The sequence below is a fragment of the Apis laboriosa genome, unplaced genomic scaffold (genome assembly GCF_014066325.1).
Source record: "Apis laboriosa isolate Shangri-la unplaced genomic scaffold, ASM1406632v1 scaffold474_cov157, whole genome shotgun sequence".
NCBI classification, from domain to species: Eukaryota; Metazoa; Arthropoda; class Insecta; order Hymenoptera; family Apidae; genus Apis; species Apis laboriosa.
This window is the reverse complement of record NW_025223414.1, coordinates 24,409-38,303: the sequence shown is the minus strand read 5'-3', so window position 1 is coordinate 38,303 and position 13,895 is coordinate 24,409. Positions and strand designations below refer to the sequence as shown.

General features: G+C 34.6%; 1 protein-coding gene across 1 annotated transcript in view; it reads right to left on the bottom strand.

Moving 5' to 3' along the window:
* Window positions 1-236: 236 nt before the first annotated feature.
* The window catches only part of LOC122716524, a 33,069-nt gene continuing 19,410 nt past the window's right edge, over window positions 237-13,895 (bottom strand). Inside the window, exons 4-5 of the mRNA XM_043939681.1 lie at window positions 7,753-7,851; window positions 237-1,437 (exon numbers count right to left, since the gene is read on the bottom strand). Of these exons, the coding sequence (XP_043795616.1) occupies window positions 1,364-1,437; window positions 7,753-7,851 (173 nt within the window). The 3' untranslated portion in view covers window positions 237-1,363. The remainder of the gene's footprint in view (window positions 1,438-7,752; window positions 7,852-13,895) is intronic.

Genomic DNA, 13,895 nt, shown 5'->3' with positions numbered 1-13,895 from the left:
ATTTTTTAACGTGATCGATATCCTTTTCAATTTTCTTTGAATCAATTTAAAACAGATTTTTTTTTTTTTATTTATTTTCAAAAGAGCATAAAGTTTTAAATAAAATGAAATTATACAAAGTAAAGCGATCAAATAGAATTATCAAATAATATTCACATTTTCATATTTTATATTTTTCTATTTTTACAAACTATATGTACGTATAATAATTTGAATTGGATAAAGAAATTATTGAAACTATGAATTTTTATCTGATGAATTTTTATATAATCTCGAAGATTTTAAACATATTTGCGATTAATAATATTCCGTCTTTAATATCCTTTAACGTTCGTGTACTCTCCACCTCCTCTCCCCCCTATATTTTTTTTCTTCTTCTACTACTTCTTCATCGAGGAACATCTTCTATACCGAATCTGACGTTTTAATCTCAAGTATCCAGATGGGATCCGCGATTTGGTATAAGAAACGAAACGACGGAGGAACGAAAGAGAGAGAAAAACTGAGAAAAGGAAACGACGGAGAAGGAACACTTCGCAGAATGGAATAAAAAGGAGAAAGGAAAATCATCCAAGGAGGAAAAAAAAAAAAAAAAGTGAGAGAACGAAATCGATAGCGCGGACAATTCACGCTTGCATCATTGATTTTTACTTCTTCTTTAGTCATTTATTCATACATTGAGTAAAATGCTTGAATAAATTTTTAACCTATCAATTTGAAAGAAGAAATGTTACATATAAATATATATACTTTTCAAAAAAAATTTATCTTCCAGATTAATGATTAATCGTAAATACGGTTAAAAAGATTAAAAAGAAAAGACAAACTTGTTAACAAATATGGACCAGTTTTGGACTCGAACAGGCTCAAGGCTCGTTAATCGAAACTCGAGATCGTTGGCGCGTTCTCTGCGGCGACATTAACGGCGTTATACAATATGTTACACTGAAAGCGATAGTCGTTGCACTTTGTGATTTGCCGTCCCTTCCTTACCTCCCACGTCTCGTGCATAATACGTTATATCGATTCGAAAATTCGTTTCCCTTTTGCACGATGTCTCACATCTCGTTCCTTCGTCATCACTGCGCTCTACACTGACTTGGCACGCGTAATTATTATTCTTACTATTAATTTATTTTTTTTTTTCCTTTCCTCTTTCTCTTCCTCTTGTTCTAATACGACACTAGCTACTCAGTCATTCTTCCTTCTTTTTATATATATATATTATATGTGTGCTCTTGTGTATGTACGTCTGTATGTTTCTCGCAGTCCTATCAGTTTCTCCTCTTCTCTTTTCTTCTTTCTTTCGCGTTTCACAGTTTGAATCCAGCCGATAATTACAGATTAGAGACATCCCTGATTCTTATCGAATGATCGACATTGCGATCAGGGTGATCATCAGAAGCAATCCCGTTGTCGTCATGTTAACTGCCGAATCTGAAAGTAGAAAATCGTATTTTAGATTTTCTAAAATTTTATTATGAAATTTCATGGATTCAATTCACGTTTTAATAAAACATTATATTTTTCTATATATAAAGCATCTTAGCGTTAAAAAATTCTATCTCTTTAAAACTTTTACTATTCTATTTTTTTCAAAATAACTTCGATCTATTTCCAGAATGATTATTACTTGAAAAGTTAGAAAAGAATCAAAGATTCCAACTCATCAATGAATAACCGAAGAGAAATTTTAGAACCTAATTAATAATCATTTAAATCTACTTATTCATACTTTCATCCCCGCTTAAAACTTTCATCTTCTCTCCATCAAATCGATAGCAAGCAACAATAATCAGTCAATCGATATTCCACCATTTTTGCAAGAAAATGATTAAAATGTTTGTACTCGATTGTAAAAATAAATATCAAATACACCAAGATCTATCACAGCATAATTAGCAAAAATTTCAGAAGCAATCAAGTATCCCTCTAATTCGACAACCATTAAAATCGAGCCACCCATGTAAAATCAAAAAAAAATATAAAAAATAAAAAAGAGAGAAGAAAAATCAATCCTGGTCGCTCTCTTCTCGTTCATATTTATAAAACGAAGCGCAAGAAATTGCGCAGAGCGCGGATGGGCAGTCGGTAGCGTAAAAATCGCGCGAGTTGGCCCGAAAGGGTTGCTCGACAATCAAGAAGTTCCCGGTTGAAAATATCCGGCCGTTGTTCCGCCGAGCTGCGAAGGATCGCCTCCTCGGGCGAGACGAGACGTCCGAGACGGTGAAGGATGAGTACTGGGAAACGGGGAGGAAAAACCAGACGAGAGGTCGGGAACAGGGGAGGAGGGGAGGCGAGGGCGGAAAAAGGAGAACTCGGTTATTCTTCCGGCTGGCCTGGCCCATACTTTCAGCCATTACTCGCTCCGCGAGAGATGTATTCTCTCTCTGGCCCCACTCATCTCTAATTACAAATCAGAAACAAGTCGCACCCCAATCATCCCCCTGCAGGGGGGCCATCCCTCTCCTTCCTTATTTTCCGTTAGTTTCTCGGCTAAACGAGGATACACGTTGACGTCTCTCCCTTCTTTCTATCTGTTTTCTTTCGTTTCGCGTTCGCGTTTTCCACACCCTCCTCTCTTTCTCAACGTTTTTCTTTCTCAACGCAACCGGTTTTGCGGTTCCACTGCGGTGGATACCCTTTTTTAAGGGTAATTTGCGCGATACTCGCCGATGGAAATGCAATTTTTGGAAATAGATTTCGATTTGTGGATAATGTAACATTGGATTGGGATTTAATTTGTATGTTGTTTCAGAGATTAAGAAATTAAGAGCGAATTTTTACTCAGTATTTTTACCATGTGATTGATTTTTCAAAGGGATTGAAAAATCGATTTATAAGGGAAGTTGAAATTCAATTTTATTATACTTATTCTTATAAAATTCTGGGGAAAAAATAATGAAAATAATATTAGATAAATATTGGAAATGAGAGTTTTTATTTTATGCGATGAGACAAGCGATGGAATTAAAAAAAAAAACGGAATATATAAAAAAAATTTTGCAAGTGCTTTATTTTGTTTTATACGTTATTCAGGTAGCGTTTTCATTTATCGTTCGAGTGGCTCTTTTTTTTTATTGTATTTACTTTTTTGATGGAGATGTTGAAATAATTTTTATTCTGTTTTTTTTTATATACATATATATACATATATATATATATATATATATGTTTTTTTTTTTGACTTTTTATTTATGTATATCAAACCGTATATTTTGATATTTCATCTGTTATCTCGAAAGCCAGTTTCGCTTTTGTAAAAGATACAAAAGCTATTAAATATTATGACATTCGATGAAAAAAAAAAATGAAAAAATTTTGAAAATATTTGTGATTTAAATACAATAATTTTAAGAAAATATTTTATAATTATGATCCTTACAACGTAAAATTGAAAAATTTAATTAAATGTACACAACAAATCATTTTGGAATATTTCTAATGGGAATTTTTAATAATTTTTAATAATATACAAATTTTTTTTTTTTAAATCATTGATTACAACCAATTTTAATATTTTCTGTCGTTCGCTATTTCATATATATTTTTAATTAAAAGGACCAGAAATTGGAAAACTGTTATATCGAGAACCATTAACCACGTTTCGTTCAAAAAAATTTCAAAATTACAAACCGTATTTATCCGAATCGTTCCGATCGAATTTACCGAGATGTAGCATGATGATTTGGATTAAAATAGTAAAAACAATGTTTTTAACACCAGCCAAGCAGGAAAAGGGCTGAGGCAACAATGAGCTCGACAACTACTGTCAATAAACGAGACGATGTTGATTTTGTACATTTCGTTCCAATCCAACATGTCCATTTTAAATTTTCGTTTTGCCTGTTCGCCACTGTTTTTTCGTGCCGCTAACCATTTCACTTGAAACACGAATTTCCAACCACCAGATAGATAATTCATGAGTAGACATCTCGATCGTTTAAATTTTGTTGATTTTTACATTGGAATTTAAATGGAGAATATTTATGTTAAATAACTCTAAAGCTTCGTTTATACGAATTAATTCGAAATATTCACTCAGAATCTTTTGTAATATTAATATTCCCATAAAATGCGATATTAACATTTGGATAATAACACATTTAATTATATAAAATAAATTCTAGATATATATTCATATTATTAAAATATTCATTGATTCTTGGAGAATCAATTCTAGAAATTAAAAAAAGTTTATACGCAGAAATATCGATGAGACTTATTTATTTTTAAGTTGTAAGCAATTTAAATACGGCAACACCTTTGTCACACTTCCACTTCGTTCTATTTTCGTTTTATCCAACGCAAATTGAAATTGCTTGTAACTTAATAAAGAAGCTTCAATTATTTTTGTGTTTGAGAATCGATTATTGAAAAATTCCAGGAATATATTACACATATTAATATGATTTATATTTTAATGGATTAATTGTAAAAGAATACTTTTAATTTAACTAACTAAAATTGTGAATTGGTAAATTCCTTTTTCAAAAGGATTTTAAAAATATTTTTTATTTAGAATTAAAAAATTTATTTTAATTTTTCAACATTTCTTTCGAGCCTTTCATTCAAGATATCTTTTCCTTTCTATAGATTCCTTTTTTCGAAGTTTTATCTACAACATTATCCTCGTAAAATGCCCATGATCATAAAATATCCATGCATACAATATCCTGTCCGTAACAATTTCCTTCCGTATACTCTACAAGAATAAAATTTTATTGAAAAGTCTTGCTTAGTTCCTTAACTAAATTTATACACCTATGTATATACAACTACTTCCCTTTTGTTTTTATCAGCGTGTAATATCCATAGTTTGTTATTATGCTGTTTATAAAAAGAAGAAGTTATGCTTTTTCCAATAAATTGTATCTTTTGCGTGTATAAAAAAAATGATATATCATGCAAATTATATTGTCAATAGCCGTAACAATCTTGTAACTCGGTTACATATGTTCAGAAAAGATTTTCACATTCTATTAGGGAAACAAATCTTCTTTATACACTTGCTACTCATTCATAGTTATATTCCCGATTACAATACAATTCTTTTCAAAATATTTCAAAATATTTCGTATAAAATCACTTCCAGTATCTCTCTCCAGTACCACGCAACCATTAATTTCATCCCTCTTATCCTTTAAAAAAAATCAGCAATAAAAATAAAACTAGATAAATCGCGATAGAAAGTCGGTTAAAATCTCGGCTCACCCGAATCGAATGCATAAACCAAGTCTAATAAATAAACCTCCTCCTCCCTTCATCCAATCAACCACGAAACGAAGCAAGCCTTCATCTTTAGAAACTCGATGGAACGATAATGCCGAAACGCTGCGCGAGACAGTTCGAAACTGCTCGATATCGACCCCTCTCCCTCCCTCTTTTCGCACTTCGAAAACGAATTTAACCGGAAGGTGGGTGGTGGTGTCGCGTTCGACCTTCGATACAACGAGGTTCTACCAAAGAACTGGAAGTACTTATCAAGTTGTGGAAGGCTCGCGGTTCCACACCCGCGTTCCCCTCTTCTTCCCGTTTCTTTTTCCCACCAACCCCCTTTCCTCCTCCATTCCTTCTCTCTCCCCCTCTCTTTCTTTTTTTCTTTCGTCCTTCTTCCGAGCGAAATTACCTACTTCCACGAGGGCTATCGAGATCGAAGCCCGCGGAGAAAAACGGATTTTCACACTTTCCTATTATGCAAATTCCTTTTAAAAAGGAAACCACCGCCGGGTGTATCGATGGCGGAGGAAGAAGGGGGGTGAAGGCCCAGGCTTCTCTCTGAAACAGATCGTGGCTGGATCGAGGAGATCGTCGGGGTGGGAAGGAGATATTTCAATAACGCCGCAGGCCCAGGATGAATTCCTCTCCCCGGGGTTAAACCTGGACCCGTGTGGCACCTCTCTCGTGGCCGAGACCTGTGTCATTTAAATGCCGGCGCGGAGCCGCGAAATAGCCGGATAGAACCGCAACCTCGAGCCGCGGATGGTTTTTTGTTTCCCTCGTCTTGCTCTCATTTCCCATTCTCGTCCCTATTCAACGTAGATTTCAATGGGCTCTCTGGTTCTATCAGACTTTCGATTTTCTTTTTTTTCCATCTGGGATGGAAGGGGGAGAGGAGCGAGGGCCGATATCGGTGTTCGAGGTTTATTATTAATTTTTCTGACTGGGAAACGCGAGACGACGATACTGTCCGTTAATGAGCAGCCAAGAAGGAATTTCAGATCTGCGAGACACTGTTCGTTACTGTTATCGAGGTTTCTATTGTTGGGTATTCTTGGTTGTATCGGGAAAGTCGACAATTTCTTTGGTAGACGTTGGAGACGTCTGCCTGGGTAAACGTTGATTGGGCATTGAATACCTTTAATGGAACGATTCTTTGTTAGGGTGAGAAATTGGAGGAAGATTGGGGTCTTGCTTTTTTCTTTTTTCACTGTGTAATTATTGTGGGTATGGAAGTTTCGTTGGAATATTTTTACCCCGTGGTATTGAGAGGTATCAAGCTTGAATTTTAATATTTTGAGCAAGTAGATTTTAGAAAACGTGTTTTAATTTTTAATAAATGAACGTCTAATTTGTAATTTATGAAAATTTAGAATTAATCTACGATAAATAATGACGTATTTAATTTATGCTAAATGAAATGAGCTTTACTCTTCTGTTATACACTGTTTCTGAAAAATGTATTCCATACAATTTATAAAAACACGTTAGTCTCAACTTTGATCAAAATCCAAGTTTAAAAAGTGACTTTCTCATAAAAAAAATAAAACTATGCAAACTTGTATAACACAAAAAAATTTCATTCACGTTCTGCTTCAAGAGAACTTAATCCAACTTTGGAATATAATCTAGGACTCAATCTCTAACAAAATTTTCGTAACGTTTTATCATGAAATTCAAGTACAATGTATGAACAGTTTCACAATAAAATTAATCGAAAATCTCGATCAATGAGAGCACACATTTGTAATATAGAAATTTATCGTGATATTGTAGAATCTGTCGATAATTAATAAATTCGAAAAAATGGATAGATTTATAAATTTTAAATATTTATTATCTCATTTGTTACTTAGATATTTCATATTCGATCTCACTACAAAAATATAAAGAAACTTCTCTAAGATGGAATGAAATTTTTATCCCCAAAAGCTATTTTTCTTTCGTCCAACAACGAAGTATATTCTTTGTTTCGTGTTGATCCAAGATGAAATCTGTTTTTCTTATATGCGAATAACTTTATCATTTGTTGCCTTCATTTTCTATTATCTATTTATAAAATAACAAACTAAAAAAAATAATTAGAAAATAATTCATTTCTCAAATAAGATTTTCAACTTCCACTTCAATTTTCTGTCAACTTTTCATTAACTCAAGTACCTAAGATATATCATCTAAATTTATATATATATAAATTTAGAACATTTAGCAAATCACATTCCAGCCACATCAATAAACGTCTCTTCTTAATGATATCGTTTACACCCATCTACTCTACCTTTCCACCCACAGCCACACATCCCTCCCCCTCGTTCATTTCCTCATTTACATCGAATAATAAGGAGCCATGCATCACGATGTGCTACTTATCATTCCGCAAACGCAGAAAGCCGCGATGTCAGCCATCTACCATGGACGATTCTTCGAGAGGAGGCGCACAGGAAACAAGGGGAGGGAGAGGTAAGTGAAAGCCACGTCTGTCAGCCCATTCTCTCGTTTTAAATTAGCTCACGGTTTAGCAACAGAGCTTACCGCTGTCCGGGGTCCAATCGTACTTTCTTTTCCTATCTGGGTCGCTCGATTTTTGCTCGGACTTGCCGATCTCGTTCAGGTTCCGTTGGAATTTATTACCTGAAAGCAAAAATATCCGGCCGTCTCTAAATGGGGGCTTTGATGACACACAGTGAAAAAAACGGACGAAATTATACGGCTGAAGCGCGAGGTCGGTGTCTGTTTTAAATGAAAATATGATGGGTCCGTCAAATTAAATGCAAATGTCTTAAAATGTTTCAACGAGCCGTTTTCATCTGTTTTTCTTTTTCTTTTGTTTCTTTTTTTACCCTCGTTTTTGAGAGTTTCGCAATTTCTTTCTTTCTTTTTTTTTTCTTCCCCAGGAGAAACCCGTATTTGACGAAACGGGAATGATAAAGATGAAGGGGGGAAATATTTTTTTTTTTTTGGTTGCACGCTCGAGATCGTTGCGAATCGAGAACGTGATGAAACGTGAAACGTTAAATTGTTATCCATCGTTGAAATCGAATTACGCTCGGATGCGCTTGGTGAACCGAAAGATCTGATAGAATGGGAAAAATATTTCGTTGATTTGAATATAGGTTGAAAATTCCTTTTTCGATACTCTTTTTATTCGATACTCGTTCATGTTTTGGCTGATTTACAACTTGACCGTTGTAAAGTATTATAAAGAGTGTAATTAAGATGAAGTTTGTTCTTTGCCCGTCGATATTTGGTGTAATGGTTTATTTCATTCGTATAGACTGAATACAATTGCTCTACTTGTGAAGAAGAGGAATTCATCTACTTTTCCGAAGAATAATAAGATAATTAATGTATCTACATTATCTTAATTTTATTAATTTTATTAAATTACGATAAGATAATTCTCCTCTCAGTGTTACTTTATATACGGGGAAGCAATTATACAAAGAAAATCATTTGTTTTAAATTCAAATAATGGAACATCATAACATTTACATGAATATATTATACAATTACTTATAATTAATACAAGAATTATCAAACAGAAAAATTTCTTCTATCGAGGGATCCAGAGAAATGTAATCTCCTCTCCTCGCTATTTAACAATTTAAAGAATAAGTTGATGCGCGAATTGTGCAATCAATTGGCACGCACTGTTTAATTTAAAAAAAAAAGAAGAAAGAAAAAATTCGAATCTCATCAACCCCCAGCATCCGACCGAACTCGAATAAAAAAAAAAAAAAAATCGATATTCGTCGTCCAAACATAATTCCCCGCGGTCACGATCTAAATCCATCCACCCTTCCTCTGCGTTCAATGCGCATGGCGATCACGAGGAGAGGGAGAGTTGAAACAATAGTTGAAGGACGAGGAAAGAGCGGGAAGGAGGGGGTTCAAGAAAGTGGAAGCGGCAAAGGAGACAAAGGGTACTTTCTCGTACTTTCGAGTGGTCCCTCGTTGCCGAAGATGTTTACGGGCCTTTACTGCGTAAAGTGGGTGGCAAACGCGGTAACTAGTATGCAAACTACGAGTAAACACAATTCCCTTATCCGTTCTGGACATACTGCGTTTGTCACGGCCCAGTCTGCCGGATCAAATCAAGTAACGAAACTAGCACACATTCGCTGCGCTCTCCAAGAGGAAGTGACGAAGAGAGAGATAGACAAGTAGCACAGAACGAGAGAGAGAGAGAGAGAGAGAGAGAGAGAGAGAGAGAGAGAGAGAGAGAGAGAGATAGTTGGCTTTTTCGTTGATATAATTCTCGTGGTCTGGTGAAACCACGCGACCAGTGGCGACTAGAAATTTTGTAGTTACAACGTTGGTTCCATTTGCATACATCAACCTGGCGCGCCGAAGAGGAACCGAATTTCCAGCAGGAAGGCTCTCATTGACGGGCATCACGTGGCTCGCAACCCACCACACTCGCGTCAACAGAATCCGTTCACGGATCTCTGCGTTTCTCGTTACCGATTTTGGTTTCGACTGGTTCCGGCGGGCTCGGCTGCGTGGAAAAAATCCTGTCCACGGTTGATCACGTTCTTGTCGTGTACGTGAGCCGTGACTCTTCTGTTTAGGATAGGAATTTTGGTATTGGTTTGATTAGTTTCTAGCCATAGGGTTAGAGAGATTTTTACGTTGGAACGAAAGGTGGGCATATTTTTCTTTTTCTCTCGCGTATTTTTCATCTTGGTTACGCGTGTGATTACGCGATTCTTTGTTTTTTTTTTTTTTTTTTAACGAGAAACGATGTTGGATGGTAAATGATTTGATTAGGAAATATTTTCATTTAAATTAAGAGAATATATATATATATATATATATATATATATATATATATATCTCGTTATTATTCCTATTATGGTACATACGAGGAAAAATAAATAGAAGATTTGTATATCGTAACTAAATACGACGACATAACATCGACAAAGTTTGTTTTGGAAATAAGAGACGAGGTCTATTTCTTGGAATATAATAGTATATAAACAAGTCTGTTTATCATATCGGATTATCGGATTAGAATATTACGGCTTCTTCCGACGATCAGTCGGTGTTATCTATTTTCGTGTTTCACGATTTACGTTTCGGAATTTAACGTGCCGCCGATAGTAAATAAATAAGAATGGAAACAGAGTGTATCATCATAATAAAGTCTTAGCTCGTCGTAATACAATCCTCTCTCTCCTCTCCCTAACTTCCTTCTCCTTTCTGAAACGTATCGTATATCCATTCTATTGTACTATTGCTCCCAAGTATGGAGCCACATGTTCAAATTCTTCATCAGCGTCGATTCTTCCTACCCCCTTACACATATCCCCCATTGCTCATCCGACGAACGCATCGCAGACAATGGGCTAACTAGTCGAAACCCTCGGTGCAACGATTCCAAACATTCAAAACCTAAAATATCCTCACGAAACTCTGCCCGACAATCGCAACTAACCACCCATCGCTCTCGAACCTCCGCACAAACGAGCTCCAACCCCTCCAGGCTATCCTCGAACCATCTTCACCCACCCCCGCCCCCTTCGTCAAAAGAAGCTTCTTCCTGCTCCGATTCTGATGAGCACGATCGCCGCGCCTTAATTCCACGGAAGCCGGAAACCACCAGTAGCCGCGAAACTTGCATCCCTCTCCAAATCGTCGGAACAATATCGATAAACCCTATTAGTGACAAGGAGAGGTACTTAACCCTTTCATTTCGGTGCTCTCTCGGCAAAATGCGATACGAGAATCGTCAAGATTGCCTGTCATTCGTCGTTTATAATTTTTACGACGGAAAATTTGCAAGTCAGTAAATGGTTTTTCTTTTCTTTAATGGAATTATATATTTTCTTTTGCAGCTACTTATGTCCAAGAATCATTAGGAAATATTTTAACAAGGATAAGATGAACAGAATTAAAATAGATTTTATTTGTTTCTCGTCTTTTATATAAAGTAATGGATTTTTGGACATAACTACATTACTTACTTTTTTCTTTTCGTATCATTAGTTCAAGAAATATTATTAACTTTAACGAAAGGCAATGATAAGATGAACAGAATAGAATAGATTTTACTTGTTTCTCATCTTTTATATAAATTAAAATAAATTTTTGGATAGATAACTACATCGATACTTTTTTTTTTTTAGAGAATATCAAGATTTTGAAAGTTGGATCCGAAGAAATTTGATGGCGGAGGGAACAGGTTCTTGGCACAATACCCTATTTCGAGGTAATGGGCGATCATTCTGGTACACACGCGTGCGTCACTTGTTCGCCGGCTGCGTGTATAATAACGGTCCCGATATAGAGGGAACCAGGGAAGAGGGGGAGGGGGATTGGACCTAACCGGTCGTATACACGTCGAGGGACAACAAGGTGAGACACGCGGAGGCGCATGGAGGAATGGATAGGCCAGACAGACATATGCAAATCTCGACCAAACATTAGCGGTGACAGTATATCGTGTGGTGTACCGTGAGTATACACGGTGTATACCCCATGAGGGATTGTTTGTCGTCTATAGTTTTTGAAAACACGTGTTGATTATTAATGGGATATTTATTATTTTTTCAGTTTTTTGAGGTAAATTATTTAGATGAATTGTGAATCATTTCGTTAAATTTGTGTATATATGTTTATAGATAATGTAATGTAGATTATCTTTAATGTATCACCTTGCTCAATTTTTAATGGAGCAAGGATGTGCTTATTTCTAGATTGAGAGTTTAAGAAACATTCTTCTTTATCTTTGCTTTTCATTTGCTGCTGTCGTTATTTTGATAATAGAAAATTTGTATATAATGCTTTATTCTACTTGAAATTTTGTTTGGTAAAAATTATACGAGGCGGAAGTTTTTCATATTTGAGATTGTCTATATTACGTGATTTTTCTTTCACGTTTACCGATAATTAAATGTTTTTTTCCCCCAGTTTTTCAGACGATTATTTAGTTTGTATTAACTTCGTGTACGCGTTCGGAGTTTCCTCGGCCCAATCGTGTTTAATTAAAAAAAACTTTTTAATTTTGAGGGAAATCGTTCTTTAGTATGAAATACGAAACACGAAGAATCAACAATTAAAATTAGCAAGTTTTTAACGAACGTAAGACACTATTTCGCAATAAAAATAAAATTAATAATATTTGATAACAATTTATTTATTTTTAATCAAAAAGAAAAAAAAAAGTAAAAGTTTCTCTTCGATCATATATTTTTTTTTTCGCGGAACTTAAATTCTATAAAAAGCATTTTTCTGTTTTTTTAAATTCGAAACTTGTTATTTAAACTGTATCCACTGTTTAACGATGCAAAATGCAGCACCGTGTGAAGTTTATCAATGAACGTGGAGAACGTACCAACCAGAATTTCAATAAGCTCTCTCTCTCTCTCTCTCTCTCTGTCTCTCTCTCTTCTCGTTGCATTGTGTTAAATTTCGAAACAGGAAACAATCTGTATAGCAGAGTCGAATGTGGAAAGGAAGGGGTAGCAAGAGCACTATAACTTGTTCTATATTCAAGGATTGTTAGGCAGTGTATCTGTTCTATAAGGTGGCGTAACGTTTATGTAATGGGCCAACAATGAAAACGTGTTCAAGTGACTAACGTATGCTGGTCATTAGGGGTGACAAAAATGGATGTAGATCGTTGAAACTTCGTGGAGAATTATAATCATGGCTGTGTACATTTTGTGGTCATTTTATTGGGAAGAATTACGAGTGTGAAAATTATTGATTTTAATCATTTTTAAAAGGGACTTGGTCTAGGTTATTTTATTTTATTATTCTTTATAAATAAATATATATAATTTGTTCAATTCATATTGTTTATTATTATTATTTTATTAGCTGTTTAAAAAGGTTTGAAAAAGCTCCAATAATCAAAATACAATTTCAATTATGAAGTTCTTCATTTTTTATAATTAGAAATATCAATTTTCTTTCTTAATATTTGAAATTAATTTTAACAGTTAAAGAGAATTGAGTTTGAATGAAAGTATAGAAACTAACAAAGGTTGAATTTGACTCGAAATATTGAAATTCGTTACGATTTTCAATTTAATTATTATTTGTTCACTTAAGATGTCTTATTTTTATTTAGATTTAAATCTATTATTAATTACAAAATCTTCAATTGGACGAAATTTTATTCAAATTACTAAATATCCATTTCCAACACCCCATGTATCTAAACCTACAAGACACTTCCTTTAACGATTTTATGCTAATCTTATTGTTCTCCTTCTGCCAAGAAGGCCATTACGAAGAAAGATTAATCCCCCAAGAATTCCATACCTTCATTCCTGATCAAACTAGTTTAACAAAGCTAAACAGAAATCCAATTTCCGACGTCCACCAATATTCCCTCCTCTTAACAAACTACAACAAAAATTCTTCCACAAAAATTTCAATTAAAAAAAAAAAAAAAAATTTCTCGCATTCGTCTTATTATCAAAATTTCGAAGATCCAATAAAAATTTCTCCACAAATATTCCACAAATATTTATCACACGAGTCATCTTATTAACAAAATTTTCAATGATCCATCCTTGATCCTTTCCAAACCAATTAAACTTTCCATTCTTCCCTTCGAATGCAAACAAAAAAGACTATTCCCCTATAAACTTTCTCCCCTAATGGAAAGAATAATCCTTGCCCAGTTTGCCCAAAAGCGCAACAACTTTCGAAACAAGATC